Source organism: Rutidosis leptorrhynchoides, chromosome 5 (assembly GCF_046630445.1).
Source record: "Rutidosis leptorrhynchoides isolate AG116_Rl617_1_P2 chromosome 5, CSIRO_AGI_Rlap_v1, whole genome shotgun sequence".
NCBI classification, from domain to species: domain Eukaryota; kingdom Viridiplantae; phylum Streptophyta; class Magnoliopsida; order Asterales; family Asteraceae; genus Rutidosis; species Rutidosis leptorrhynchoides.
The window spans coordinates 338,233,237-338,260,552 of record NC_092337.1 but is presented as its reverse complement, the minus strand read 5'-3'; the positions used below and the strand labels follow the sequence as shown (position 1 = coordinate 338,260,552).

Sequence of the window (27,316 nt, the reverse complement as noted above, 5' to 3'; positions counted from 1 at the left end):
TATATCGATCAACTGAGCTTTTTTCTTTTTTTTCATCTTGACATATTAAACTATTGGATTTTTAAAGGTACAGAAATCAGCCGTCATCAATAAACCAAAAGGTGACATCGATGTCACAGACAATAACGAAATCTTGACTCCGCCATAACAGAAATCTAATCAAATAAACTTTGTACATATTCTCGCTTACCAAAGGTTTAAACAACAACAACAACAACAACAATACCCAATCCCGCGCCTGCGAGGTATGGGGGAGGTAAGGTGTAGACAATCCTTCCTCTACCCTAAACTAGAAGAGAAGTCGTTTCTGTTACCACGAGTCGAGAGAATTCTCCACCCACGGTAAAGGAAATTCATCCCCCTCTCTACTCCAGGGTAGAGAGATTGCTTCCGTGAGGACCTCCGGCTAAAAAAAGACTTTTTTTTTTTGTTAAATTTAAAACTAGAAAATAGAAATTAAAAAATAAATTAAAACATACAAAGATAAATAAAAAATAATAATAAAAATAATAATAATAATAATAATAAAATATAGGGGGGACGCCATGAAAATGGTAGAATCAGATTTTCATGGGGTTTAAAGCATGCCTAAGAATCGATTTAGGCTCTGAGCGGCAGTCAAGACGCCACTAGAACGACGCTTGTCGTTGCCTCAATAAATAGAGCCAAAAGACCTTGTGGACAGCAACTCGAGGGCATGCCGGGTGGAAGTTGTTGCGCAAGCAAAGAGCCAACCACCCTTAGCAAACCAAAAACCACTCATGCACCTTTACGGTAGACATCCCCGAAACCACCCAACTAAAAGGAACCAACCAAGCTCTAGAGCAAGGGAAGTCGTCCTCAGCCATAATGGTCCCAAGATGCACCGAGCGATGCGAATCACTTGATCATACATACATGCATACATACGTACATACATACACACATACCTAAACCTACATACACACCAGACATACCTACGTATATACATGAGACATACCTACGTACAAGCATGAAACATACCTACGTACATACATACATGCATAAAGCCACACATACAACCATACATACATAGCATAAACACCAAGTCCTACATAAACCTATTAGCAAAACATACATACATGAATGAATATACCACACCTGCAGACAAGTAAAAAACAAGCATACATACATACCTACCTACAAATATACATACATAAAAAACAAACTCACATACAAAAACGTGTGTAACTGCATCACACCTTCATTACAAAACCTACATGCATGCATACATACATACAAACATACAAGAACCTACGTGCATACGTACAAACAACCAAGCAAGCATGCATACATCCAAAACCAAAGATACCAAAAACATACTCATTTAATAATATTAGTACCAGTACATAAAACTATTAAAAACGATAGTAATAGTAATACAAATAATAGTAATAATAATAGTTCATATAAATATTAATTAATAGTAATAAATATTTGTAATACAAATACTAATACACTAATAATTAATAATAGTGATACAAAAAATAATAATAATAACAATAACAATACTAATAATTGTAATAGTAAGAATAATAACAGTAATAGCAGTAATAACAGTAATAACAATAACAATAATAATAATAAAAGTAGCCCTACTCAACTATTCTTATTCTAGCCCTCCACGCATCCCTATCAGAAGTCATGTCCTCGGTCAACGAAAGCTCCCTCATGTCGAGTCTTAGTCTATCCATCCACCTACGAGTAGGTCTACCCCTTCTCCTTACACCATCTACCGTGAGTGCCTCAACTCTCCTAACCGGGGCAATACGTGGTCGTCTCATCACATGCCCAAACCAACGAAGTCGTTCTTCTCTTAGCTTGTCGATGATGCTACTGACTCCAAGTTTTTCCCTAAACACACCATTTGGAATCATATCTAGCATGGTTTTACCACACGTCCACCTAAGCATCCTCATTTTTGCCACCTCCATCCTTCTCTCTTGGGCCTTCGTCATTGGCCAACATTCTGATCCGTACAACATGGCAGGTCTGATTGCCACCTTGAGGAATTTTCCTTTCAATTTGAGTGGTATCTTCTTGTCGCACAAGACCCCTTTCGCTGCTCTCCACTTCAACCAACCTACCTTAATACGATGAGTCACGTCCTCATCTATCCTCCCTGATTTGTGGAGGACCGAGCCTAGATATCTAAACGACTCTTGTGGGTGCAAGATCTGGTCCCCAATGCTGATGTTCCCTCCAACATTAAGTTCATCATCAGTCCTACCGAATTCGCAACTAAGATATTCCGTCTTTTGTCTACTGATCCGTAGCCCATTTTGTTCTAAGGCTTCCCTCCATTGTTCCAGCCTTCTATTAAGCTCATCCTTTGTTTCCGATACAAGCACGATATCATCGGCAAAAATCAGACACCAAGGGATGTTCTCTTGTATTCCTCGATACAGCTCGTCGAGGATCAAAGCAAAAAGGAAAGGACTAAGGGCCGATCCCTGGTGCAACCCTACTTCTATCGGGAAATACTCTGTGTTTCCCACAGGCGTCCGAACGCAGGCCTTCGCCCCATCGTACATATCCATAATAGCTCTAATATATCTACTTGGGATACCCCTAACGTTAAGGGTCTTCCAAATCAACTTTCGCGGTACGCAATCATAGGCCTTTTCCAAGTCTAAGAAGACCATCTCTAGACCCTTTTGTTTCTCCCTATACTTCTCCATAACGCTTCTTAAAATATGAATTGCCTCCATCGAAGAGCGCCCTGGCATGAAACCAAATTGGTTTTTGGAAACCGTAGTTTCGCGTCGGAGTCTAGTCTCAATCACTCTCTCCCAAAGCTTCATAGTATGACTAAGTAATTTTATGCCTCTATAATTACCACAGATTTGGGCATCCCCTTTATTTTTGTAAATGGGGATAATCTCGCTGAGTCTCCATTCCGTAGGCATTTTATAACTTCTAAGCGTCTTATTGTAAAGACACGTCAACCACCTGACACCATCCTCGCCTAGGCACCGCCACGCCTCTATTGGGATCTGGTCTGGTCCAACAGCTTTGTTTCTACCCATCTTTCGTAGTGCCGATCTTACTTCTTCCTGACTGATTCTCCTACAGAACTTGTTGTTCTGGAAATGTCCTATTCCCAAGTCCTGCGGGTCCTCTTGGCGCCCGGGTCCTTCACCCACGAAAAGAGATTGGAAATACCCTTCCCATCTTTTCCTAATTTCGTCTTCCTTTACTATGGTTTGACCGGCTTCATCCTTGATGAACTTGATGTTATCTATATCCCTCCTCCTACGCTCCCTAGCTTTAGCAATCCTGTAAATATCATTTGCTCCTTCTTTGGAGTCTAGTTTCCTATACAAAACTTCATACGCTTTATCTTTTGCACGGGCAACGGCCTTCTTAGCTTCTCTTTTAGCTTCTTTATACCTTTCTTCTGCCCTAGTTCTGTCATCACGTGTCCCGTCCCGACATGTAACGAGCTCCCTAAACCTCAGTTGCTTAAGTGCGACTTTGGTTTGAACCTCATCACTAATCCACCATGATTCTCTACAAGACTTGTGTCCTCTCGATGTCCCTACTGCCACACCTAAGGTTTCCTTGGCGACATCTCTAATAGTTGATGCGAAACTATTCCACATCTGATCTGCATCCCCATGAGTAACAGTATCCATTACTGCCTCTACTCTTTCCAAAACAGATGCTTTGAAAGTTTCGGCTTTCTCTTCATTTAGATTCTTCCAAAGGATCCTAGGTTGGGCGGGTCTCCCTCTCCTAGTAACCTGTCTCTGCGGAACCAAGTCCATGACCAAAAGTCTGTGTTGAGTGGAACAGGTCCAGGTAGTCAGGGCTTTACAGTCTCTGCAGGTCCTAAGGTCCCCTTTGCGAAGCAGCAAATAATCAATCTGGGTACTATGACCTCCACTGTGGAAGGTTGCTAGCTGAGCTTCCGTCTTCCTAAAGAAAGAGTTTGCAACAACCAAATCGTGGGCAACAGCGAATTCGAGAATGGAGCGTCCTTCTTCATTTCGAACTCCGTACCCAAAGCCCCCATGGACACCCGCATATCCGTCTGAAATCGTTCCTATATGTCCATTAAGGTCTCCCCCAATAAGTAATCGATGATCAGCGGGGCAACTCCTCACAACTTCATCTAACGATTCCCAAAAGCGACTTTTTTCTTCTTCGCCTAAACCAGCATGAGGTGCGTAAGCGCAAATAACCCTGTAAGACTCCTCCTGGATAACTAACCTAACCGACATAATCCTATCGCTACACCTACCCACACCCACAATATTATCCTTATGACGGGGCCCTATAAAGATCCCTACCCCGTTTCTAGCTACTCTGGAACCCGAAAACCACAACTTGTAGTCACCAATGTCAACCGCCTCTTCACCCTTCCATCTGGTCTCTTGAACACACAATATGTCCACTTTACTCTTAAGTAACGTCTCTACAAGTTCACGGGATTTGCTCGTCAAACTTCCTACATTCCAACTACCTACTCTAATCCTAACACGAAAATCTCTAACCCTTCTAGACCTAGCCGCCCCTAAGCTCGAAGGACATGACCTCACGTGACCATCACTACGACTAGAGTCTATCTTACCCTATATAATAAACAAAAGGGAAAAGGCAGAAGTGGCAATATAATATAAAAATAAAAATATAATATAATAATAACAATAACAATAACAATAATAATAATAATAATAATAATAATAAAAATAATAATAATAATAATAATAATAATAATAATAATAATAATAATAATAATAATAATAATAATAATAATAATAATATTAGAGTATTAATAATACTAATAATCACTAATATAATAGTATAATAATAATAGTCAAGGATATAATTAATAAACACAACTTTGAAAACCTCAAGGATATGAATACGCAAATACAGCGAAAAAGTAAAGCAGAAATATCACAGAGTATGAACTTAAGGAAAAGGGATCAGAGAGCCAAACACAGCCTTGTAAAGACAAGGAGTTTCCGGCAGGAGAGATTTCCGTCAGCAGTGATTTCCGGCAGCTCCAAGGCAGCAGACGGCGAAAATGGCGAGGTTTCTCGTTTACTACAAACCCTCGCTAGTAGATCCGTTATGTTACCTTCAGCTCTGAGAATTTTGTGCCCTAATTGAAAAGGTATTGACAAGTAATTGATCGGATCCAAATTGATAAGTGGTGAAATTGATCGGATCCAAGTATTTATTGTAGTACGGACGTAATTGGTCAATTAGGTCTACTTACACATTCGATTTACACGATGATGATTATAATTATAAAATTAGGGTCAGGAAGAGCGAATCAAAGGCCATACAAAATTGTAATTCATGTAAAGGAAAATCATTACAGAAAAATGACAGCTTTTGCTTTCTATTTAAGTCAGTTTTTGCTGGCTTTAAGTAATAACTCAATCCGTGCTCTTATCCGAGAATGACTGCAAAAATACTGTGGTTTAAAATGACTGATGACATAGGTTTAGCAAAAGAAACATTAAGCAACGAAATGAAGAAATGTAGGATTAGTTAGCAACTTACTCAGATGTCCAAAGATGACCCAAAATAACCTCAATTAACTGTAGTAACACAAAGGAAAGAGCTTAATGTTAAAAAACTGAATTTCAAAGATCAACATGGGGAAGAATGAAAAGGTCAACATGGTAAACTCCTTACTTGGAGAGAATAGAGTCGAGATTCCAGCTTTCATAAGTATCAGCTCCAACTTGGTCTTTGAGGGCTGCTAAAAGTATTTGGATAGTCTTGGCTAAAGTAACTTTAAACCCTGCGGAATTTGCATCTTTAACGCTTGTTTCACATACGGAGCCGTCTTGTGAAAGTGATCCAATCTGGTATCCCTCGCCGTATGCATGACAACTTTTGATTATGTGATAACCATGTTCTGTGAAATGTTCTTTCACAAGATGTTCGAAGTCCTACAAAATTAAGTTTGTAATATTAAAAGTTTATATACATACATATGAATGTTTAATATAAGAAGCAAGATATGTTCAAGCAACGAAAATCAGCTTAAATATATGTTCAAGCAGCGAAAATCATATAGTGTTTGATAATAACAAATGCCAAGATCAAGTCGAGGTTTCCGCTAGATAGAGATTCTCAAGTTTATGCAACTTTAAAGTTTGGTTGAACTGGCGGTCTAGTGTTTGCTGCCTAGATAAAGTAATTACATATGCATACAGATCTAAGATTGTTAGTGAGCATCAGCTTAAATCAGAACTATAATAGTTCTTGTCAGTTATAACTTAATTGTTGAGGATGTTACTCCACCTGTTGTGTGTTCGTAGAAAACAAGATCACGTTATTGCAAACAAGGACTCCTCAAATTCCAGTGAAACCACAGGTCAAGCCCAAAGATTCGTTTGATTAGACACACCTTTTGTGGCTTATCCGTTTCGAAGACACTCTTTCATATTCTAGCTATCTATCAAAAAGCTTAAAAACAAAAGATAAAGTTTTTTTCTTGAAATACTTAAAAAGAGAGCCAGCCATCTCTTTTCCTTATGTAAAAAGCTCCTACCGTATGGCCAAATGTTATATCCTACATCAAGTCCAGACGAAAAGGTAAAACTTTTTGTGGCTATCGTCATATAATTACTTCTAGGGGTTGCGAGGGCACTGGAGGATATTCTAGTTAACTACACGTGTTTGCAGAGGCATTGGTAGACATGATCACCCAACATGTGCAAATTGCAACTAATCAGCTTAAAGATGAAAGTAAGCATTTATACTTAAATATGTTATTTAATTAAAATTTTTAAGGCTCTTGTATTGTTTGTTATGTTAGGTATATATTGTTTGTTATGTTAGGCATATATAGGGGTACATTTTTGTTGGATGAGTAAATTCAACTTTAATATAAAGAAATCACATTATTGAAGATATCACTTAACATTGATACTAGAACAAAAAATATTAAATATGATTGATAAAATATATGAGGTAATAGATGCGTTGTTACCTTAGGGGGGTTTCTCATGGAATAAACCATTGTTCTGCAACTAACCAAGAACGCGTTCTCATTGTATGAGAGTGAATTCTTCTCTCCTTCAGCTGTACCAATGAGTGTGTCATACCCAGCTTCATTAAAATACGGTTTTGAATTGAGTACGAGACCCTGCAATGAAACCAACACTTGAAGCACAGTTGATGAGGTAGGAACCCAGACTTCACTACCACTTCCTGTCCAAGTATTCAAGAGGCTGAGGCAAACATTTCCTTCCGCGTATAAATTTGGATTTAATTGCAACCCTCCAGAACGATAATGCACTGACTGCATCCGTTTCACAAATATAATTACAAGCTGTTTGGATTTATGTATATTTATATTTTCTTATATATCTAATAAAATAGTAATAATATAATAAATAAATAATAATAACTAAAACAATATAATAATTGTTAAAAAATCAAATGTAAAAGTATGTAAACTGTTTGGACCTATTTGATCCATTTGACCCATTACCCGTTTCGACCTGTTACCCAAACCTGACCCTGTTTGGACCCGTTTAAAATTTTTACTTGTTTTGACCCATTTCAACCAAAACCCGTTTTGACCCGTTACCCAAACCGGCCCAACCTGACCCGTTTGCTAGGTATAGCTACAAATACTTTTCGCATTTTCAAATAAAAATTGGTTAGTTTGCAAACTAGAAGATAAAACTAAAAGAAGGAGAGGGAGTGGTCACGTTACTTACTGGTGGAACATCAGGGTATGCAGGCGGAAGATGACAGTCAAAGATGAAAAGGCCATCTTGGTATGGCGTCCCACACGCCCCAACAATTGCCGCCCTTAACAAATCCATCCTATCTTCATAAGCTCTAACGTAAATTCCATCTGCGTACAACCACAAAACGTTTACTAGCTGAAAATGTAAATTAAAAATTAAACTCATTGCATACCTAGCAAATTACATTCGAGCGATTTCCAATCTTCTAAGACTTTCTTAAGCCATATCTTGTTAGTGGCCTTCTGAAAATACACCCGATGAGTTATGACAGAAAACAAGGAGTAATCATACTACTGAATGACTCTATCTGGTTTATATCTTATCTCTAAAAGTCAAAACTAGTAAAGAGGATCAGTTCAAAGTCAAATGGGTAGGATGTCACCTAAATTACATTTTCATGCATACAGCTTTTGTTCAATTTAGGGATGTTTGGTCATTTTAGGTACTGGCAAAGGAAAGAGTATTGGCAAAACAAAGGAGTGGAATGGAGGGTTTCCATTATGTTTAAATTTGCTTGGTTTAAAAAATATATGTATATGTATCGTCTGAAATGAAGGGGAAAAAAAAACAACAATTACTCTAGAAGAAGACTGATGCAGGTAAGGTTGTTATTGGGCCTGCAGGAGGTAGAAATTGGGCCACGTGTATCAAAGGAGATCCAGGAAGAATATTGGACTTAAAGATTACTTTGGGCTGGTGGAAACTTGGACGTGAAGCACATGACATAATCAGCTGCAGCAGCGAATTAGAATTCCTCCAAGATCCTAATTCTCTTTATTTAATTAGTTTTATCTTTATCCTTATTTGTTTAGCTATTTTAATCCAATAAGGACTCTAAGTCCAATAGCTTAGTATAAATAGATAGGCGTGTTTTCTTTTTCCAACATAATTGTTTTTTTGATATTTTACGTGAATTAATAAAACGGCTTTAAGCCTTGTGTTAGCAGCTCCTATTGCGTTCATAGTCTGGTTTGAGCACGATCCACTTCATTAAGTGGTATCAGGAGTCCAAGATGGCTGAACAACAACCTCGTCGTGGTCCTTACAGATCTGTAAGAATCAATGACCCTGATCCTTATGTTGAAATTGAACGACTGCAAAGACGAATCGCTGAATTGGAGATGAATCAATCGACCATGGGTTCCGACTCTTCCCATGGTCGTTGGGATGACAGAAACTCGTTCGCTAACCCGAGGGGTTATCGTAGAGGACATGATGATCCTTTGCGCAATCTTGGAATGAAGGTGGATATCCCGGAATTCACGGGAACGATGCACACCGACGATTTTCTGGATTGGTTAAGCACCGTTGAACGGGCGTTTGATATTAAGGATATCCCCGAACACCTTAAGGTAAAGCTTGCGGCGATCAAATTACGCAAACATGCTTCCTTGTGGTGGGATAATGTTCGAAAAAATAGGGCGTATGCCCGAAAATCAAAGGTAGAAACATGGGATAAGATGAAGAAACTCTTGCGCGCTAAATTCTATCCTGAAAATTATAGCAAGAGGCGTTTCTCGAATATCATAACTTGCGGCAGAGAACCAAGAGTGTGGAAGAATTCATACAAGAGTTTGATCGCTCTCGTATGCGTTGTGATGTTCAAGAAGAGGAAGAACAGACCATAGCAAGGTTCTTGAGAGGTTTGAATTCTGAGATTTCGAATGTAGTATCCTTGCAGTCTTATTTGAGTTATGCGGATGTTTGTCGCCTAGCTCTCAAAGTGGAGAAACAGCTAGGGAAAAACAAGGTGAAGGTTCCATTTAATCGAAGTTTCACACAACCTGTTGCTAAAACAAGACCAAGTGCACTTGAAAAGGGAAAAGGTCGCGAGTTCAAGTCAAATAATGCTTAAACTGTCAAAAGAGCAAAGCTGTTAACTACTGTGACGAGTTTGAAACACCAATATATGATACCGATGATGAGCATGAGCAGCCCGCTGATGAAGTTGAAGAGGTGGTTTACTCCGATAAGGGTGAATCGTGTAATGAATGACTCATTGAGTGAATTTATAGGTGTTTTGAGGGAATGATGATGTGGCATATGTCACTTTCATATCATAACAAACTTTACAAGATATGTGGGCTCACGTGGCACCTGTCCTTTTTATTAGCATAACAAACAGATCCTAACAAACTTTCTTAGATTTGTGGGTTGATGTAGCACATGACCCATTTGTATGTCTGTTTCGATACCGTGTGCTTTTTCCGAGACCAAGTGTTTGTTCCGGGACCAAGTGCCCTGTTCTGCACCATGTGATTACCCTGGAATGGTATGGATATTCCGGAATGGTTTGGTTATTCCGAAATGGTGTGTTGGATTCGTCTACAATGTGACGGATGAATGTCTCACTTTAGGTAAAGGATTTTATCTGATGTCTATTGCAAGTGCTTCTTCACAGTATTCTCCTGACCGGGTAAGATTGCAGTCAGTTCATATTTTCATTCTTAATATTCTTGTAGAGATTGTCGGGTGACCAGTGTGTTTGGCCAAGTAAACCTTGATGTGAAAATATGGTTCGTAAACTCTTGGTACTTTGTACCCGGGTGAGTGGTGCAGGTGTCTGACTCACTTCTCCGGGTAGGATGGGCTTATGTGAAGTCACGGATGTCTCTTATCCGGGACATTTCTTCCCGCATATGTACTCGAATGATCTTCTGGCCGGTTTGTTTAGGTATTTCTTCTTGGACCGCTATGTCGGTTAATTTTCAAACGGAACTTCGTCAAGTTATGGAAATATGACATTTTTTATACGGATCAATATGTGTATCATCAAGTCCCCCATTTTGGTGAGGCCAGTTGGGACAGCTGTGTTGCCAAAATTTAAGAGAATATACCACCAACAGCTGATTTGACGTGCACTAAATGCGTCTTGGATTCTGTCTTAATCAAAGTAAAATCTTTTTCGTACTTCGAGGCACTTTTTGAGTTTTGTTGGTGGGGTCCATTTGAAATATCTTCCTTTATAAACAATCTTTGAGATTGTTATGAATTTGCTGCTTTCATAACTTCATCTTTCTGATAAAAAGAAAAAAGACAAGGTTTTTCCATTCTTTCGATATCATCTTCGATCATTCGCATATTGATCAAACCAAAATCGTTAAGTGTGATTAGATTTCGGGTTTGAGTGCTTAATTTGGGAAAAAGAGTAGGTTGATTGTTTTAACTCCAATAATTGTGGAAACCCCGATTTGGAATCTGGATTCCAAGGGCGTAAAACAATCAAGTGGATTAACCTTATTCGATCGGAATCGAATAAGTTAATATCTTAGTGTGGATTAACTCGGATGGTGATCGGAGCACCGATCGGAATTAGGTTAACGACTGGAGTGATGTTGTCGCAATTGATTTTGGCAGAGTAACGTTCATGCATCCAGTGTTGTCTAAATGAATGATTTCACTTGTGTATTTATAGATGTTATGGGGGGAATGGTGACGTGGCATATGTCCCTTTCATGGTTGTAACGAACTTTGTCAATCCCGAGGGGTGACGTGGCACATGTCCCTTTCATGAGGAATAACAGATCCAAACGAACTTCCCTAGATTTGGGGGCTGACGTGGCACGCGACTTGCTCGCGTGCTTGTTCCGTGATCAAGTGGTCATTTCGGGACAAGGTACCTGCTCCGAGGTAATGCATTCTTTCCCGGGGCATCGTGCTTGTCCCGAGAGTGTCTTCATGTTGGTTTAGAAGGCCGATACGGTAGTGTCGGCGGGTTGATTCCGGTTAAGGCATCACGGTGCTCTCAGTCTAGCCGAGTAGGTCTTGCCAAGCATTTGTTCTAAGTGTTTAATGACGGTCATGGTTATGATGATTGGCTTTATGGTGCCTAGTTATGATTATATTGACCGGTTGCATGGTGCCGGTTACGTATATGTCATCCAGGTTCTTGGTCTTGCCATCTGTCCAAGATGGTAGGATATCCGAGAAGATGCCAGACGGATGACGAGAAGAGAAGTTGGCAACCCGGGACGCGTAGTGCCCGGTATGGTTTTCGCCGAGATGCCTGCCTATTTTGAGACGGATCATTATGCGTATCATTAAGTCCCCCCAGTTTGATGAGGGTAGCCGAAACGGTTACCGTTGACAAACTTCCGAGACAAGGCCATGCTTCCTGATTGGATGTGCATTTAATGCTCATCAGCGTGAAAAGACAGTTTCTGCAAACGCGCTTGCTTTTTATGCTTTTTTTTTCCTTTTATCGATGTCTTGGAACATTTTCCCAGGAGCGATTTTTCCCTTTTTCGTCATTACTCCTTATTTATTGTTGGCTATAAATAGCCTTGCTTTCCTCCTCAGTTTTTCACTTTTGCTTCCAACTACTATACACTTTTATTCTTCAATACTACTTTTATAAATCCTCTGTCTTCGAAAGTTACCTTTCAATGTTATGAATAACCTATTTGCTTGGTTAATCTTTGATGTTGTTGTTGTTGTTGTTGATGCCCGAAGGACGGCGTTTCCGTTACTTATTGAGCCATTTTACGCACGATATTGGTGAGCATTTGTGCTTCTCTTCTTCTGTTTTCTCTTCTTGTTCTATCTTCTTATTGTTGTTTTGTTTTGTTTCAGGCTTCGATTTGGGTCTAGAGATTGATTTAGAATCCTTGGATTTTTCCGAACGTATTCCGCTTTTAACTGCGGATAGATTGGCAGCAACCGGACGCCGATGGTCGTTCGATGCATCTTACGTCATCCGACTGGTCTATGGGTTGTTCAATCTTCCGGGCTCGAGGAATACGATTCGTTCGCGCTTGGGTAACGATGTGCTATGCGCATCCCTTGCGAACGAAAGTTGTTTCTTGTGCTTCCGGTCGATTTCAAGACTAGAATGTCGACTTATGGGACCGTCGGACATTCGCCTGTCCTGTGATCTTCCCTATACCAGCCGGGCTATGTTGGTGATTGCTCGTTAGGGAGCTTTTGATTTCTTTCAACATCTGTGCCCACGTTTCTTCTTTTTCAGGGAGATCTTGGACAGACCATATGCGAGAGCTTCCTTTTATTTGTATAGGACTTGATATCTTTGTACTGAAAGCCATAGGTTGTTAGGGTTTCAACTTTTGTACGTGTAACTTTCATGCTTAGCAATGAAATAAACTGTATTTGTCTTCCGTCTTGATATAAATGTTTATACAGTATATTGTTGACATATGCGTTTTTATTTTTCCGTCTTCATACTTGTGTATTCTGTCTTGAAGGAATCTATTGCAACTATAACTGGGGAGTTATATGTGAATTCCCTTTAACTTTTTGTTTTTGCTTGTTTGCGTGAAATAAACAAAAAATCCGTTATGATACGCTCGTGGTTTTTATGGTACCGGGCGACCTTTGTAGGTTTAGTCAAAGGTTTAGCCGAGGGCAAACCTGACTGTATCGGGAGGAACTGGTTTGTTCAATCGTTCTCCGAGTTTGATGGTGTGTTATATGCTTCTAGTACTGTAGATGGTGTGTATATTGATTGGTTTATTACCTTTGTCCTCAGCTACGGGAGCTGCATCTTGTTATACCTAGGCCTCACCAACGCGCTTGTGGTCCTTCTAATAATCAATGCGCGATTTATTTGAGACATTTTGAGGTTTCGAATCTTCGGTATCCTTTTACTAAGTTCTTTTTGAAGGTTTTTAACTTCTACGGTCTCAGCGTTGGTCGTTTGGATCCAAACGCGATTCGATCCATCGTTCTATTTTAGATGTATTTAAACAGTTTGGGGATGGCATTATATCTAAAAATATTTAGAAGTATCGTTCAATTAATGTCGTATCGCACTGGGTAGTATACGTTGACAGATGAAGTCGAGTTCCTTGGCCAGCCATCTGTGATTGCAGATGATTGGGTGCAAACGTTTATTTTTGCCAACCGTTCCGATTTTCCAATGAGGGACGATCAAGCATATATTTTCAGAACTGTCGTTGGCCAGTGAGATTGTTGATCAGCTGAGGGGAGGGGGTTGAAGATTCCTCAGAGGACATACAATGAACACGTGCTTGTGATGGCAAATGTTAGTAATAATTGGAATCGAGCTGACTAGATACCCGTTGCTCGTCGAGGCGTGAGAGATAATGTGTATATATTTTTTGCGTGGCTTTGTTGTACTTATTACGATTTGAAAATGACACTTTTTGTTTTACAGAATTGTCTGTGTCGCAGGTCCTCTCGTCAGCGAGTTTGGACGGGATGGTGTTCACGAATAAAGTTGTAGAGTGAGTAGTTCCGACATCTCTTAGCCGTCGGTTGCTTCCTTCTCCCGAGGATTCGGAGTCATCAAATGATGGTTTAGTTCGTCGGACGAGGCGCCGAATTGAGTCTTCAGCCGCTGACGAAGGTATACCATTTGATATATTTGCTTTGATTCATGTACGTTTTTATTTTGCGTATTGATTATTGGTTTTCTTGTAGGACGTGCAAGTGTTGCTGCCGATGAGGCCCGTGCGATTACTCCTGCGACACAGTTGCCGGCAGAAGCGATTATCCGAGAAGATGAGGCGGTCCCGGTTATTGATAGTGAGTCGGTTAGGGAGCATCGTCCCGGTAAAAAACCTGCTGTAGAGCGGTCGGGGGGTCCTCGCCCTCAATTCACAGCACCAACAACAGGAGAGGATATATATTTGTTTCCACAATTGAACGTGAAACCTTTGCATGAACTTCTCCATTGCGCCGTTTCTGACTATCCGGTATTCAAAGAGTACCTGGATGTGATGTCTTTTCCTTCTCTGAAGGCGGCATTGCTGCTCTTTCGCCGGTACAAGCTCGTCGTGTGCGTGCCCAATTTGCTGTGTTTGCTCAGCATTTGGCAGTGGACGAACTAGACCGTAAGGAGGCTAACGCTCGGCGTATTCATGAGCATTGTGTATTGCTTGGCAATGACAACCGGCGTATTGCCGAGTTGTCATCTGAAAATGCTCGGCTGGAGAGGGAGCTGGCTCTGGCAAAGGGGGCATTGGAAACCTCCAAGGAAGCTTTGGTCCGGGAGCGAGAGGTCGTTAACCATCTTGCTTCCGACAACAAAAAGTTGTCGGAGTTGGTTTCGACTACTTTGGGCAATCTCACTCGTCTCTAGTTTGGTATACCCGTTCTTTTTGCACGGTTGTTAAAGTCTCCCGTCGTACATCAACCGTTTGAGGCATTTGTTGAAGCCGTAAAAAAAATTGACCACTTTTGAGGTGTTGAAACGTGTGCACCGTCACATGCCGTCTGGGAATGTTGCCGAGAGGATGATGAAAGAAATAGGCCCTTCCTGTGACGGGCACACGAAGCTCTCCGTCGGATCAACTTTGATAAAACTAGATAGGGTTTGTAAGGATGAAGACTCAACCGTGGAGGATATTGTAAATTATTTTCAACCGTAGAACTGTGTTAGTGTGTGTTCTGCAGTTGTATGTATAAATGTTTTGGGTCGTGACTTGGAGAGAAAGTCAAAAGACTTTGATTTTAATTATAATTAGCAAATTAGTCTCATTGACTTTGACTACAAAATTATAATTAGGTAAATTAGTCTCCTTGATTTTGACTACAAATATAATTAGTTATTTTGTTTCGTTATCTAGTTGTTTCCTAGTCCTGTATAAAGGACCTTAGACCTTATTGTAACTCAGTTTTTTGATTGATATTATTATACTTTGGTGGAATAAAAGAAAAGAAGCCGTAGGCTATTTCTTGTCTATCTTTTTTCGTTAAATTCTGTTTGGCCACGATTTAGACCAAAACTGAATGTGATTTTAATGACCTAAAGTTTTAAAATTTTTGTCTACGAATGTTTCAAGAGGATAATGATAAACATTAAGTAAATTCATTCATTCTACTCATGGGAATGATTGTTGTTGTTGTAGTAGTAGTAGTAGAAGTACTACAATGGATAACCAAATAGGAACAATTTAGTAGATTTCATGAAATTTCGATATGAACATAAAGCTGGGGGCATCGAGCAAATGAGCAAAAAGAATATGTTGAGACAATTGTTTGTTCCATTAAGTAAAAACAAAATTATAAATCAACGAAATATTTATTAAACCTGATGGTGGATGTCATTAACTTTGTTTAGCAATGGAAAAAATAAAAATAAAAAAAATTTGGATTGTGGATGTTACTAATGTATCAACCCGCCCATTATTCTACCTCCACTGAAAGACGGATTAGAAAACATTGAACCCAATTTCCAAGCAAAATAAGTGTGTTAAAATATTGCAACGTACCTGGGGATTAGCACCAAGATAATGATGATCAAGAGGAGCTTCAACAAAATCAAATCTTTTAAATCTGAAATTGTCAACTTCAGATCTTGGCAAGGCACCTACTTGATCAGAATCAATGATGAAATTTTCATCTTCTTTAGCAAGAGTCGGATTTCTTTGACACCTAGATAAAATTCCACCGGCCAATCTTGTTGGGGGTACAGTCCCAATATCCTGAAGAGAAAGAGAATGTATTGCAATTGGGGGTGTTCAATAACTTGGTAAATAAGATGTAAAAAATCAGTTATTTAGGACATTTGAATGGAAACAGACCTCTGATGTCGTCATTTGATTAACCTCATCAGTTTCCCAACTAGCTGAATCATCGTCGTCATCGTCATCGTCATCTTCATCTTCGTCGTCATCGTCATCTTCATCTTCGTCAAAACCAACAACATATATTTGTAGCGGATCAACCTGATCCGGCACAAAAGAGCAAATGAACTTTGTTATCTATAATTTACTCGATCATCATATCTTTGCTATCAGTTATCACATCCTAATTCACTTAACATACTGTAACAAATAGACTCATAATGTCATGTTTTACCCTTAATCATATACTCTAAATTGCAATATGACATCTATCTTATTGTCTTGCTGTAATATGCATGTCTTCCATAAAGTACTCTAACACTCACCAAATCCCAATATTAAACTTGCCCGAACCCGCCCATTGTGGTGTCAGAATAAATAAATTCAGAAGGACTAAAGTGAAAGACATGTGAGATAACATACCGTTGATACCACGCCATTAGCCCACGTAACTTCCACATCACAAATTCCAAGCCCCGTAATAATACCAACAAAAGAGAGGTCATTCTCACCAAGAGTAGCATTATACAACCTAAAAACAGGATCCCCGTAATCATAATCCAAAGATTTATGCAGTTGAAGCTCATAGACACTCACATATTCCTCTTCGTCTTCATCTTTATCAGACTTCTTTAACCATTGAGGGTCTTTTAATAACCTCACGCAAGCAATTTGTTCTTTCGCATTAACACTTTTCACAACTCCCGCACGATAGATTTTAGTGTTATCATCATCATCATCATCGGTTGGTTTGAATTCCACGTATTGGCCGGGCAAAAACTCGTGATCACCAAGGATTTTACGGTGTATCAAAGATGTTGAATGTAATCCACGTTCTGTTTGTCCATCCTGCCAGACTACATCAACTCTTGTTTCCTTATTAACAATTAAGAGGGCTTTATCAAAATGTTGTGGACCTTTTGAACCAGGCAATGAGCTAGTAGTTGAAGGGTCGCAGTTCTTTGTCAAATCCTCAGGCAACACGTCTGAATCATTCTCCAACGAACTCTTAGTAGATGATGTTTTATCAAATGGATAGAGACACCAATCGCCAACAACCCAGTTGGTATGCGGGAAACATGGTAAAAGCTTCAAGTTTTTAGGTTCCTGAAGGTCAGATGGCTTTACCAGATCCTGACCTCTAGTTCCTAGCCACCGAACCTGCGTTAATGTCACTGAAACTTTTCTTATGGTTCCTTTAAAAGAGGTTGAGGTTTCGATGACCCTTTGGCCGGGATAATAAGGATAAGATGTATCTGTCGGATCAATCATTCCAATTGGTTTAAGCCCATATGTGTCAATATCAGAAACATGACCATCATCAAACAAGACTGTCAAAGTCTGAAGTACATGGCCTACTATACCAACCCATGAGCCCAGTATTACATAATCACCCACATTGAAATCCCTCACACGCTTCAAATCTTTTGACGATACGTTTTCTATTAAACATCCATCTTGAGGTAATAAACCCACGGATATATTAACATCCACAACCATACCAACTTGCCCTTTCGCATTACAAGCAGCAGCAACGCAATCTCCATGATGAAAATCATAACGTTCAGGTTCAGCACAATTTCCAGCAACATCCTCATGATAGAAATCAGTCACTTCATTATCTTCATCAAGACGCCTTCCATTTTCATCTGGGGGAACATCTGTTGGATTTTCAGTTATTTTTTGGTTGACTTCAAGGGTAGCAGCCGGAGGATTTAATCTGAGAGCAGTATGTATCACGTAAATATAGCAGTTAGTTAACAGATATAAGAATGTAATTGATCCTAATAAAGTAATAACCAGTGTTGCAAAACTCGTAATTACTCGACGAGTACTCGGTTATTGCAGCTCGGGGAGTACTAGGAAAATCAGTCAAAATCAAAGTCAAGCTTAGCCAAAACTCAGGATTTATCCCCAAGCTGCCAAGTAAAGTACTCCCTGAAAAGTCCCGACCGAGTACTCCCCTAGTAGCAATTTTTGCAACCTTGGTAACAATGAACAAATCCACACTTGTTCTTTATGATTTCCTATTGCTCTAATTTATCATTAAATGTTACAATGTATTGGCTATTGGACAATAACTAGGTAAGAAAAATAGTTTTTGGAAATTTAAAAGGCCAATCAATACAACATTTTAGGTTGCTAAGATGACAAACAAATGTCACCTTTCTAGCTGGTTGTCGGAATTGGTTGCAGCTTTAAAACCAGGCAGATTATCATTTTGCTTTACACTGGACTTCTTTTTGTCCAGTTCCTCAATTTCTTCAACCAAAGGTTCATGATCATATCCTATTACCAAAAAGAAAAGAAGATTGAAGAAGAAGCAAAAAAATAAAAAATAAAGAAGACGTAAATAAGACCAAAATAAACACACTTTTGTACTTGGAACATCTCCTAGAAAAAAAACAAGTGATACACAAGAAATGAGCACTTAGTCTAGAGCTATATTTGTACTTGGAACCTGTGTCATACAATGATCTAATTAATTATTTTTAAGTTATCACAACATCAAAACTGGAAAAAAGAAGACTTAAAAATAAGACCAAAAGTTAAACACTTTTGAAGTTTAATCATGTTCTCCCCTATTATGAACCAAAGAAATATTGATTATTGTATTTTGTATTTGACAACGAAACACATGCAAAAAAATACATTTGCATTCACCAACCAAAACAGCATACATTTATCACACTTGAAATAAAAAAAGTAACTCAAAAAACGAACCTACCTGACGCATATTCATCCTCATCTTCTGCATCAAGTTCTTCAAGGGCACCAATTCCAAAACCAGGTGCAACGTTTCTTGCTGATGAAATTAAGCCAACAAGTAATAAAATTAAAGAGACAAATTTACAGCATTCCATGCATATATATAATGAAAGAGTGTACTTTAGTTAGCTAACTTCTGATTAATTACATACCCGACTCCTTATTCCGAGGTAAACCAATAGGATCAGTGTCTGGAACATCTTGTTCCTCAGGAGCAGGTCCAGGTATAGCTGACAGTCTGCAATATATTAAGATATTGAATATCAAAAAGGAAGGATACACGTATATAATTAGAGACGTTATATATGCATACGTGTTTACTATGGTATGGGTATGATAGAGTGAATGAATGACTGGGAACACGAATGGGAATGGAAAGCTCACCACTATTAATGGGTCTAGAAATCCCCACCTTTTTGGGTTTGATACTGAAATTTGAAGCCCATTCCCACCAAGCAAACATAGTTCATTAATTTTTTTTTCCCAACCAATTCCCATATCCCCAAAGCAGACACAACATACGTCTCTAACTAAAGGTATGTGTGTATCATATCTACATCTTTACATCCATTCAATACAAGCATATTTACAAGCACACCAACAAAAGGAAATTGTTATTTCATTGCTCATATTACACAAACACATACAAACAACCAAAATTTTTAATGCTTTTTTACTTACTAATTTTCATTTTGATCAAAACTTAAAGACACGTGTTGAACACACAATGAGAAATAATGTAAGCTAATTTTATTTCAAATTAAGTATCAAACATATCGACAATATTTGTTCAGCAAGAAGTTGATCATTAATTCATATTAGAACTTCTGACTAGTTGATGTTGACAAATAGTCAAACTCAACAATCATTTAATGACCTACTAATAAAAACCAAGCATATGTTAGTGATGGATGCCTCATTGTACCTTTCATTTTGCTCCTTATCAGACTGCTGTCTAGCTAAATCTGCTGCAACATTTCCAAATTTGTCAAACTTCATAGAAGTCCCCAAAGAATCGTCTTCCAATTCCTACGCCATTTAAGAAAAATCCATATATGCATCAACAACATTCAACAAATGAGTAAACTTACAGCTAAGTTTACTCCGTTTTCTACTTCTTAAATGTACTTCTATCATAATCATAATTGACTACCTCAATTCCAGAAGCCTAACATGTGTAATATTACTTTAAGCTACCAATATTGAATGATATCTATCAAAAATTTAGTGCACGATCATGCAGTTATGATGATAAGAAGCACTATAGATTCAAATTTTCAATTAGTATTTATTTCAGTATTTAGTTTCATAAGTAAGCATATGAATTTTACATATGAATATAGGCCAGTCTAGTTTGCAAATAACTCGGCAAAATATACTTCTTAAACCCTAGCTGAGTCTACATAAATTAATGCGAATAAAACATTCCTATTCATTTAACAGAATCCATACAAACGTGAATGTACTGAAATAATAACAAATTCGAATCGGACCTTTTGTTTCCAAGGACCTAAGGTTCGCAACTGACCAGAAGCTTCTGCAATCGATTTTGTGCTGCGACTTGTATCATCTTCTTCTCGTTCAATTGCTGTACCGAACGTCGTGTAATCTTCTTTATCACTCGCCATATTTAAGTAGTAATGCGTGTGTATTGAATTGAATTCGAAGTATGAAGGATTATATAATTTTGATTCTAGGTATCCACTAGAAATAATGTATGTTATTCCAGTGGCGTCACATACTGAACAAGTGGTTTATGGGGATAGACGGAGTATCCGTATTTGTTCTCGTGTGTGTTTAGCCGTGAATATGCACGCCCCCCCAGCTATATTGAAGAATAATTAATACTTTGATATGAATTCTATTTCTATTTCTATTTCTATTCTATTGTAAACGATTTTTTTATTTTGTTTTATGAATCTCATCTTTTTTTTTTTATATTGGTGATTTTAGTGTCATCGGTCATTCGTGTGATAAAGTGATTTACTTGAGACATATGGATTTCGAGTTAACTTTTTAGGAGAATGTGGAATAAACGCTCATTTCAGCTAAGTAGAGTCATCTACTTGAAAGGTTGTGTTTGTTGGTTGACGTGTTTTTGGCCAAAAGACAATTAATCATGAAATGGTGTAAACCTTAATGAAATAGTGTAAACATTCATGGTACATTTTGATTAAAAGTTATAAGTATTCATGGCAGATGCGAAGTTAGGATTTTTCTCACCGGGGGCAAAAAAAAAAAAATTAAACCATAGCAATTTTTTTGGACAAAATTTGAAGATTTTGGGGCAATAGTTGAAGATTTTTGGCAAAATTTGAAGATTTTGGGACAAAAGTTGGAGAATTTGGGGCAAAATTTGAAGGTTTTAGGGCAAAATATGTAGGTTTGGGGGAAAAAAAAAATTCACCGGGGGCAAAGTCGAAAAACCCAAAATTTTTACACTAAAAAAAAAATCACTGGGGGCAGCCGCCCCCTCTGCCACCACACACTTTCGCCCTGATTCATGGACACCTTTTACTCAGAAGTTGTAACCATTCATGGCACTTTTTAGTCAAAAAGTGTAACCTTTCATACTCTATACATAGAGAGAATTTGTCTCATATTTAAATTTAAAGATGATGAAAACATGAACACTTACAATATACAAATTAACTATGTTATTGACTCTAAATTTTAATTGTTAATATTGTGGTTATGCATTTATCTTATCTTAATAAAAATTTCGTAAGACAATATATTTATATAAGGTCGAAATACATTATTAGAAAAGTGTTCACATGATTCAAAAGTTTATCCGGACATTCTCTATACCTTATTTCCCACAAACTAATAAAGTATTTTCGTTGGATGAACCTTGATGGACATAGGTAACTTCGGTGACTATAATGCATGGAATTTATTCTATGTGAAAAATTGGGATTTAATCGGAGTCAAAGGCGTGAACCGTATTGCAATTGTTACGAGAAAAGAGGAATAGATGGGTCATGGGTGTAAGTTTGATTTACTTCGTGGAAGGAATTTTCAAACAAGATGAGTTGCATCAAAAAACATACATGTGCAAATGAAGATATATCTTCAAGTGTCACTTGGATGAGAATTTATGCAATATTGGAATATGTCTTGCGTTTCTTCCATATGGCTGTAAGAGCATACGGTGTGGAGGAGGTCACCCCGGCGTCGGTTGCCCCACCGACCGTCACCCCACACCGCGCCGGCGTCGGGGGTGCGTCGTTAGAGCCGGCGTCGCTGGCAAGACTTCGGCGTGTGTTGTTTAGTGGGCCCCATATTCAAAATTCTATCCGTTGCATTTTCTTTTTCATCCCTATATATAACCCATCATTTTCATTATTTACATACAATCTGCATCATTTAACAAAAAAAAAAAAAAAAAAAATTTCCTTTCTCCTTGACAAAAAAAAATATGGCCAATCGTTGCTTGATCAACCTCGACGTGCACTACCACGGCGACCTATCCGATAACCGCCAATATTGGCTCGACGGGTACACACAATCGTTCGAAGCTCTAGATGTTACCGGCTTCGATGTTGAACGCGTTGTGAGCTTTATACGCGAAATGGTAGATTGCGAAGCCGCTGACGTTTGGTACTGTGACGAGGTCACGGATTTGTTCAAGGTATTTCAATCCGAAGCCGTGTGGGAACGAATAGTCGGAAAGGTCAAACTGAAGAACAAACGTATCACGTTGTACTGTAGGAACGTGTGGAGCCTTCCGGCTTCGAACGGTCGAGACGATGATACGTCTTCGCATGAATCCGGATCTCACACTCGCTATGGACGTTAAATTGTTGTTATTTTTAATAAGTAATTTTTAGGATTTAATAAGTAAGTTTAGGATTAATAAGTAATTTTAGGACTTTTTTAATAACTTTTAATTTTAGGTTTTTAATTGTAATCGTTTTAGATTTTTTTTTTTTTTTTTTTTAATAAAAGTGTATTTTAGGATCTTTAATGTATTTTTAAATTTAATATTTGTTCGTATTTTTATTAATTATATTTAATAATGTGTTAAAAATATATAAAAAATTACTTATTAAAAATAATTGGTGGACCCTATCTTATCTCTTCAAGACACTGAACTGACATTCTACCCAATTCCCACCAGTGTCAGTTTTCAGTATCAGTCCAGTCAGCGTCCAGTCATCAGCAAGACACTGAACTAACACCGAACTGACGCGTCACCACACCCAGTGCTTTAAGTTTTTAATGTTTATTTCATTATATTTAAAATGTAGAAAACAAATTCCATTGTGTAATATGGTTTGCAGTTATCGATCAACCATAATAAATGACACTTCTAGATTTAAAAATAATATAAGGAACTTGTCATGGGTTTCCTGCTGTACATCGTATGCATTAGAATTTAATAAAAGCATCTTCCAAAGATCCCATGCGAAAAGATGTTCACAATAAAGTGGTTTATTAATGATAAAATACTCTAAATTGTAAACCATATTACGATTGACAATATAAGGATTATTTTCTAAAAATTGCCATGATGATCGCTTAATTTAGGATAACGATCATAACTACTTTTTGTGTTACTGAAAGAAAACATGATATTGTGTTACTGAAAGAAAACATGATATGAAATTATGTTTCATATTTTCTTTGCTACTCTCTATTTGTTTCCAAAATAAGTTTTGTGACTTTAGTATTCTCCATTTTAAAATTGGAGAAAATGGTTACGGTATATGTAAAAAAAAAAAAAAGAAATTATGGAACACATTGTTTCTTTATTTGAGAAAAAGGAAATTGTTCCGGTTATTGCTATTATATTTTCATGGTCTTCACTTTTGGAAAACACACCGGATATATGAGTAGTGTTTGTCTTCATTTAAAGTATCAAACTAATTTTAGTTTTGTGGCATAGTGCCCCTTTAATGGAAATTGTATCTTCCATGCCCAGAGATATAATTCTTGATAAGGGGATAGAATTATACTATGGTATTAATCATAATAGGATTTGTATATGGATGTGTGTTGTCAATAAAAGAAGGTTGGTTGTTTACATGTATTCTTTGGGTATTGACATGGACACCCCCTATCTGTTATTGACATTGTGATTTTGTTATGTCATTTAAAGTGATGATAATTCGATAGAAAAGTCACATAACAATCTTCATGATCGTGAAGTGACTTTTTATTACCAAATAAAATGTCCATAAAATAGTTGTTTATTTGTGAGGTATGTCCACAAACCATTTGATGGTCTATCAAAATGGTACAAGTTAATGAGACAAATATTTTTTAATATGAAATGAGGATTAGATGTTGCTTAATTGTTATCAAATACCGGTATGCTTTGGGAATTGGTAATATGATGTATGTGATTACATCAATTGACCAATATAGCATAGTGTTAGAAAGATCAAGTATTGTTTAGTGGAATCATTGTGATGGAGCTTAAGTACTTTAATAATTGTAAAAGATAACCATGGACTATGGTTTAATACACATTGTGAATCCTTATAGCATATTTAGAATATATTGAGTTCACTATTGATTAATAAGATGATACATATACTAGTTATTGGATTTTACACTTGGTGTGGATGAGGTATCTTGGATCAAAAGGTTGATTTGAGATTATTGATATTATAAAGGTTGGTAACGTCAAATCTATACATATTTTATTACGGGTTACCGGTCACTATTAATAAATTTAACGCATTTTGAAGATTCAGAGATAGTTCGAGCTTAAAATGAAGATTTATGGCCAAAAATTGGCTAATGAGCTTTAACAAAGATTTCGTACGAGTCTTGCACCAAACGACATCAAACGGAAGCAAAATGTCAAGCAAAACAACAATTAAAAAATCAAATTCTGTTGGGAAGACATAGCGGTCGCGAACAGCATGGTGCAGGTCGCGTAAAGCCAAACAGAAGAAGCAGGTGGTTTTCGAGTAGAGTAAGTCGTGATCGCAACTTGAAACTCACGGTCGCGAGATTGTTTTGTTTCTGCTGTTTCGCGATCGCCAACAAAAAGAAACCGGTCACAAGTTTAAGCATTTTTGTTGTTTCGCAGTCGCGAGATATGGGCTCGCAGTCGCGAAAATTGAACATGCATGACAAGTTTTTAAGCCCTAAAAGTATTTCCTCTAACCACATCATTAGAGTTAACTTTTACATTCCAATTTTCAATCTCTAGGTCAGTTTTTCTTCTATTTTTCAAGGGTTTTCACTTTTGTAATTGAAATTCAACATACAGATTGCACTTGTGACAACAATTAATCTTTGTAACTCTTATCTTTTATTCTTTATCTATTATCATGATTAATAACTATTTATCTTTATGCATGTTCTTCCCTTTTATAATTATGATTAACTAAATCTTTATGTATCTACATGGATGATTGAAATCTGGTGACGGATTACTATTTTTATTTTTATACAACTAATTAACATAAGTTATTTAGTAATTAATGACACTTACTCTACAAAGATAGCTTGTGCTTCAACACTTTAAGTGATTTAGACAATTGTGTGAATACATGCGAGACACCAGTGTAGGAACATAATTGGTGATTGGTTTGCATCTAATTGTTGCAATCGTGAGTTTGCAAAGGGACACCGAAGTAGCCTAGGTTTTATGTGAGTAAAATTGGACTAAATCGCATAGTTAATTGAATTAGAGGTGAATTAACTTGTATCTAGGTTAGTGACATTTCCTAGGTCAATACGTGTTAAGAAATTGTAGGAATAGACGGATAAATACGGTGTCATTAATTTTAGTTGTTTAATCGGATTTAATTAAAGCAATCCTAGTCAGGTGAACTGATTCTATGTGGATATCATTGTCCTTTGATTTTCTTATTTTATTCACTTTACACATTTAGTTTTTATATATAACTCATCTAGAAAAACCCTTTTTTCTTAGGATAATTGTAACAACCCTACTTTTTCTGTTACTATCGTTACTTGTCCGTTAATTATTTAACGGTGATTACGTAGAGCTTTATGTGTTTAACTGATTTAAATGCATACATGATCCTAGTGGATTACTTGAATTAATATGTTTATATTAATTGATGAACTTGTTTCGGATAACGAAATACTTAGAAAACGATACGATTTCGATAATCGCATAGAAAGCCTTTCAGTTTATGGAACTTACATTTCAATAAAATAATTATTTTTAATAATTATTAGCTTTACGAAAAACTTATTTAATTTATTATTTATTTAATGAATCAAACCCGATGGATTGCGTTTCAATGACCGGTTAACGTTCCAGGGACCCGGTACGGTTAACGGCACTCGAAACAGACCACGCGCATACGAGTAATTAAGCAAAACTGAGCCTGAGACCCCCCAAAGTGAGCCCATCGGCCGAACCCCCTCCCCTCTCCCTTATTTGGACTTAAACTTGCTAAATGGGTCACTAGTGCTTGTTATATGAGGCCCTAAACTAATTAACTAGTAAATAAAAGTTCCAGACACTCCCACACTCAAAACCTAATCGACATCTCTCCCTCTCCCTCCCTCTTTTGGCCATCGATCATCACCACACTACAACCACCATCATCACTCAAAATTAGAAGAAGTCTTGGGCATAAAGGTTGTTCCTTTGATCGTTCTACACACGCTAGTACCAATTAATTGTGTTTTTGAGGTATAAAACCATTAACCCTAATCTCTTTAAATCTGATTTTTTTAAATTACATAGTGTACAAGAGTCTAGTGCACAATTGGTCGTGTTTATACTCGTTGTTAGTCGTTATTTTGTGTGATTGATGTGTTTTGATGTAATCACGAATTGATTTGCTATGAATTTGGTTAAATGAATTTACTTACTGTTAATATAATGTATCTAGATGGATAGATCTCAAAAATTAATAAATATGGACTTTGGATTTGTTTGATTTCGTTACCGGATGCACTAGTTATGATCAATTGAAGTTTGTGCTAGGGTTTTGCATGCAATACGAACTTTCTGGTATTTATGCCTTACGAATTAGTCATTGAAATGCTAACCACTGGATTCCTTGTTAAAAATCACTCAAGATAGACTTAATAATAATGCTAATTGGTTATGTATAGCTCTCGGTATGATTAAACGAAACTGATGTCTTCTATTGCTCGGAAACTGTTCTCATATGCACACGAAATGACCTCACATGAACTATAAATTGTTTGAGACCTTGATCTTCTGGAGTATTGTCATTTAGATGTTCCTAAACAAATTTCATTTATATGATAGCTTCTGAAATCATTGTTTGCTATGTGTTATAT

At 37.5% G+C, this 27,316-nt stretch overlaps 1 protein-coding gene across 1 annotated transcript; it reads right to left on the bottom strand.

The window, feature by feature from the left end:
- Positions 1-1,154: 1,154 nt before the first annotated feature.
- Positions 1,155-20,691, bottom strand: LOC139849591 (uncharacterized). Its single transcript, XM_071839228.1, has 17 exons — positions 20,557-20,691; positions 19,989-20,092; positions 19,476-19,616; positions 19,216-19,301; positions 19,023-19,100; positions 18,460-18,583; positions 18,130-18,258; positions 16,718-18,014; positions 16,253-16,396; positions 15,941-16,153; positions 7,921-7,990; positions 7,716-7,855; positions 6,980-7,291; positions 5,674-5,933; positions 4,983-5,115; positions 3,412-4,595; positions 1,155-1,158 (listed from the first exon to the last, which is right to left on the bottom strand). Exons 1-17 carry the CDS (start codon positions 20,689-20,691, stop codon positions 1,155-1,157), a joined length of 4,554 nt encoding a protein of 1,517 aa, XP_071695329.1.
- Positions 20,692-27,316: the final 6,625 nt, after the last annotated feature.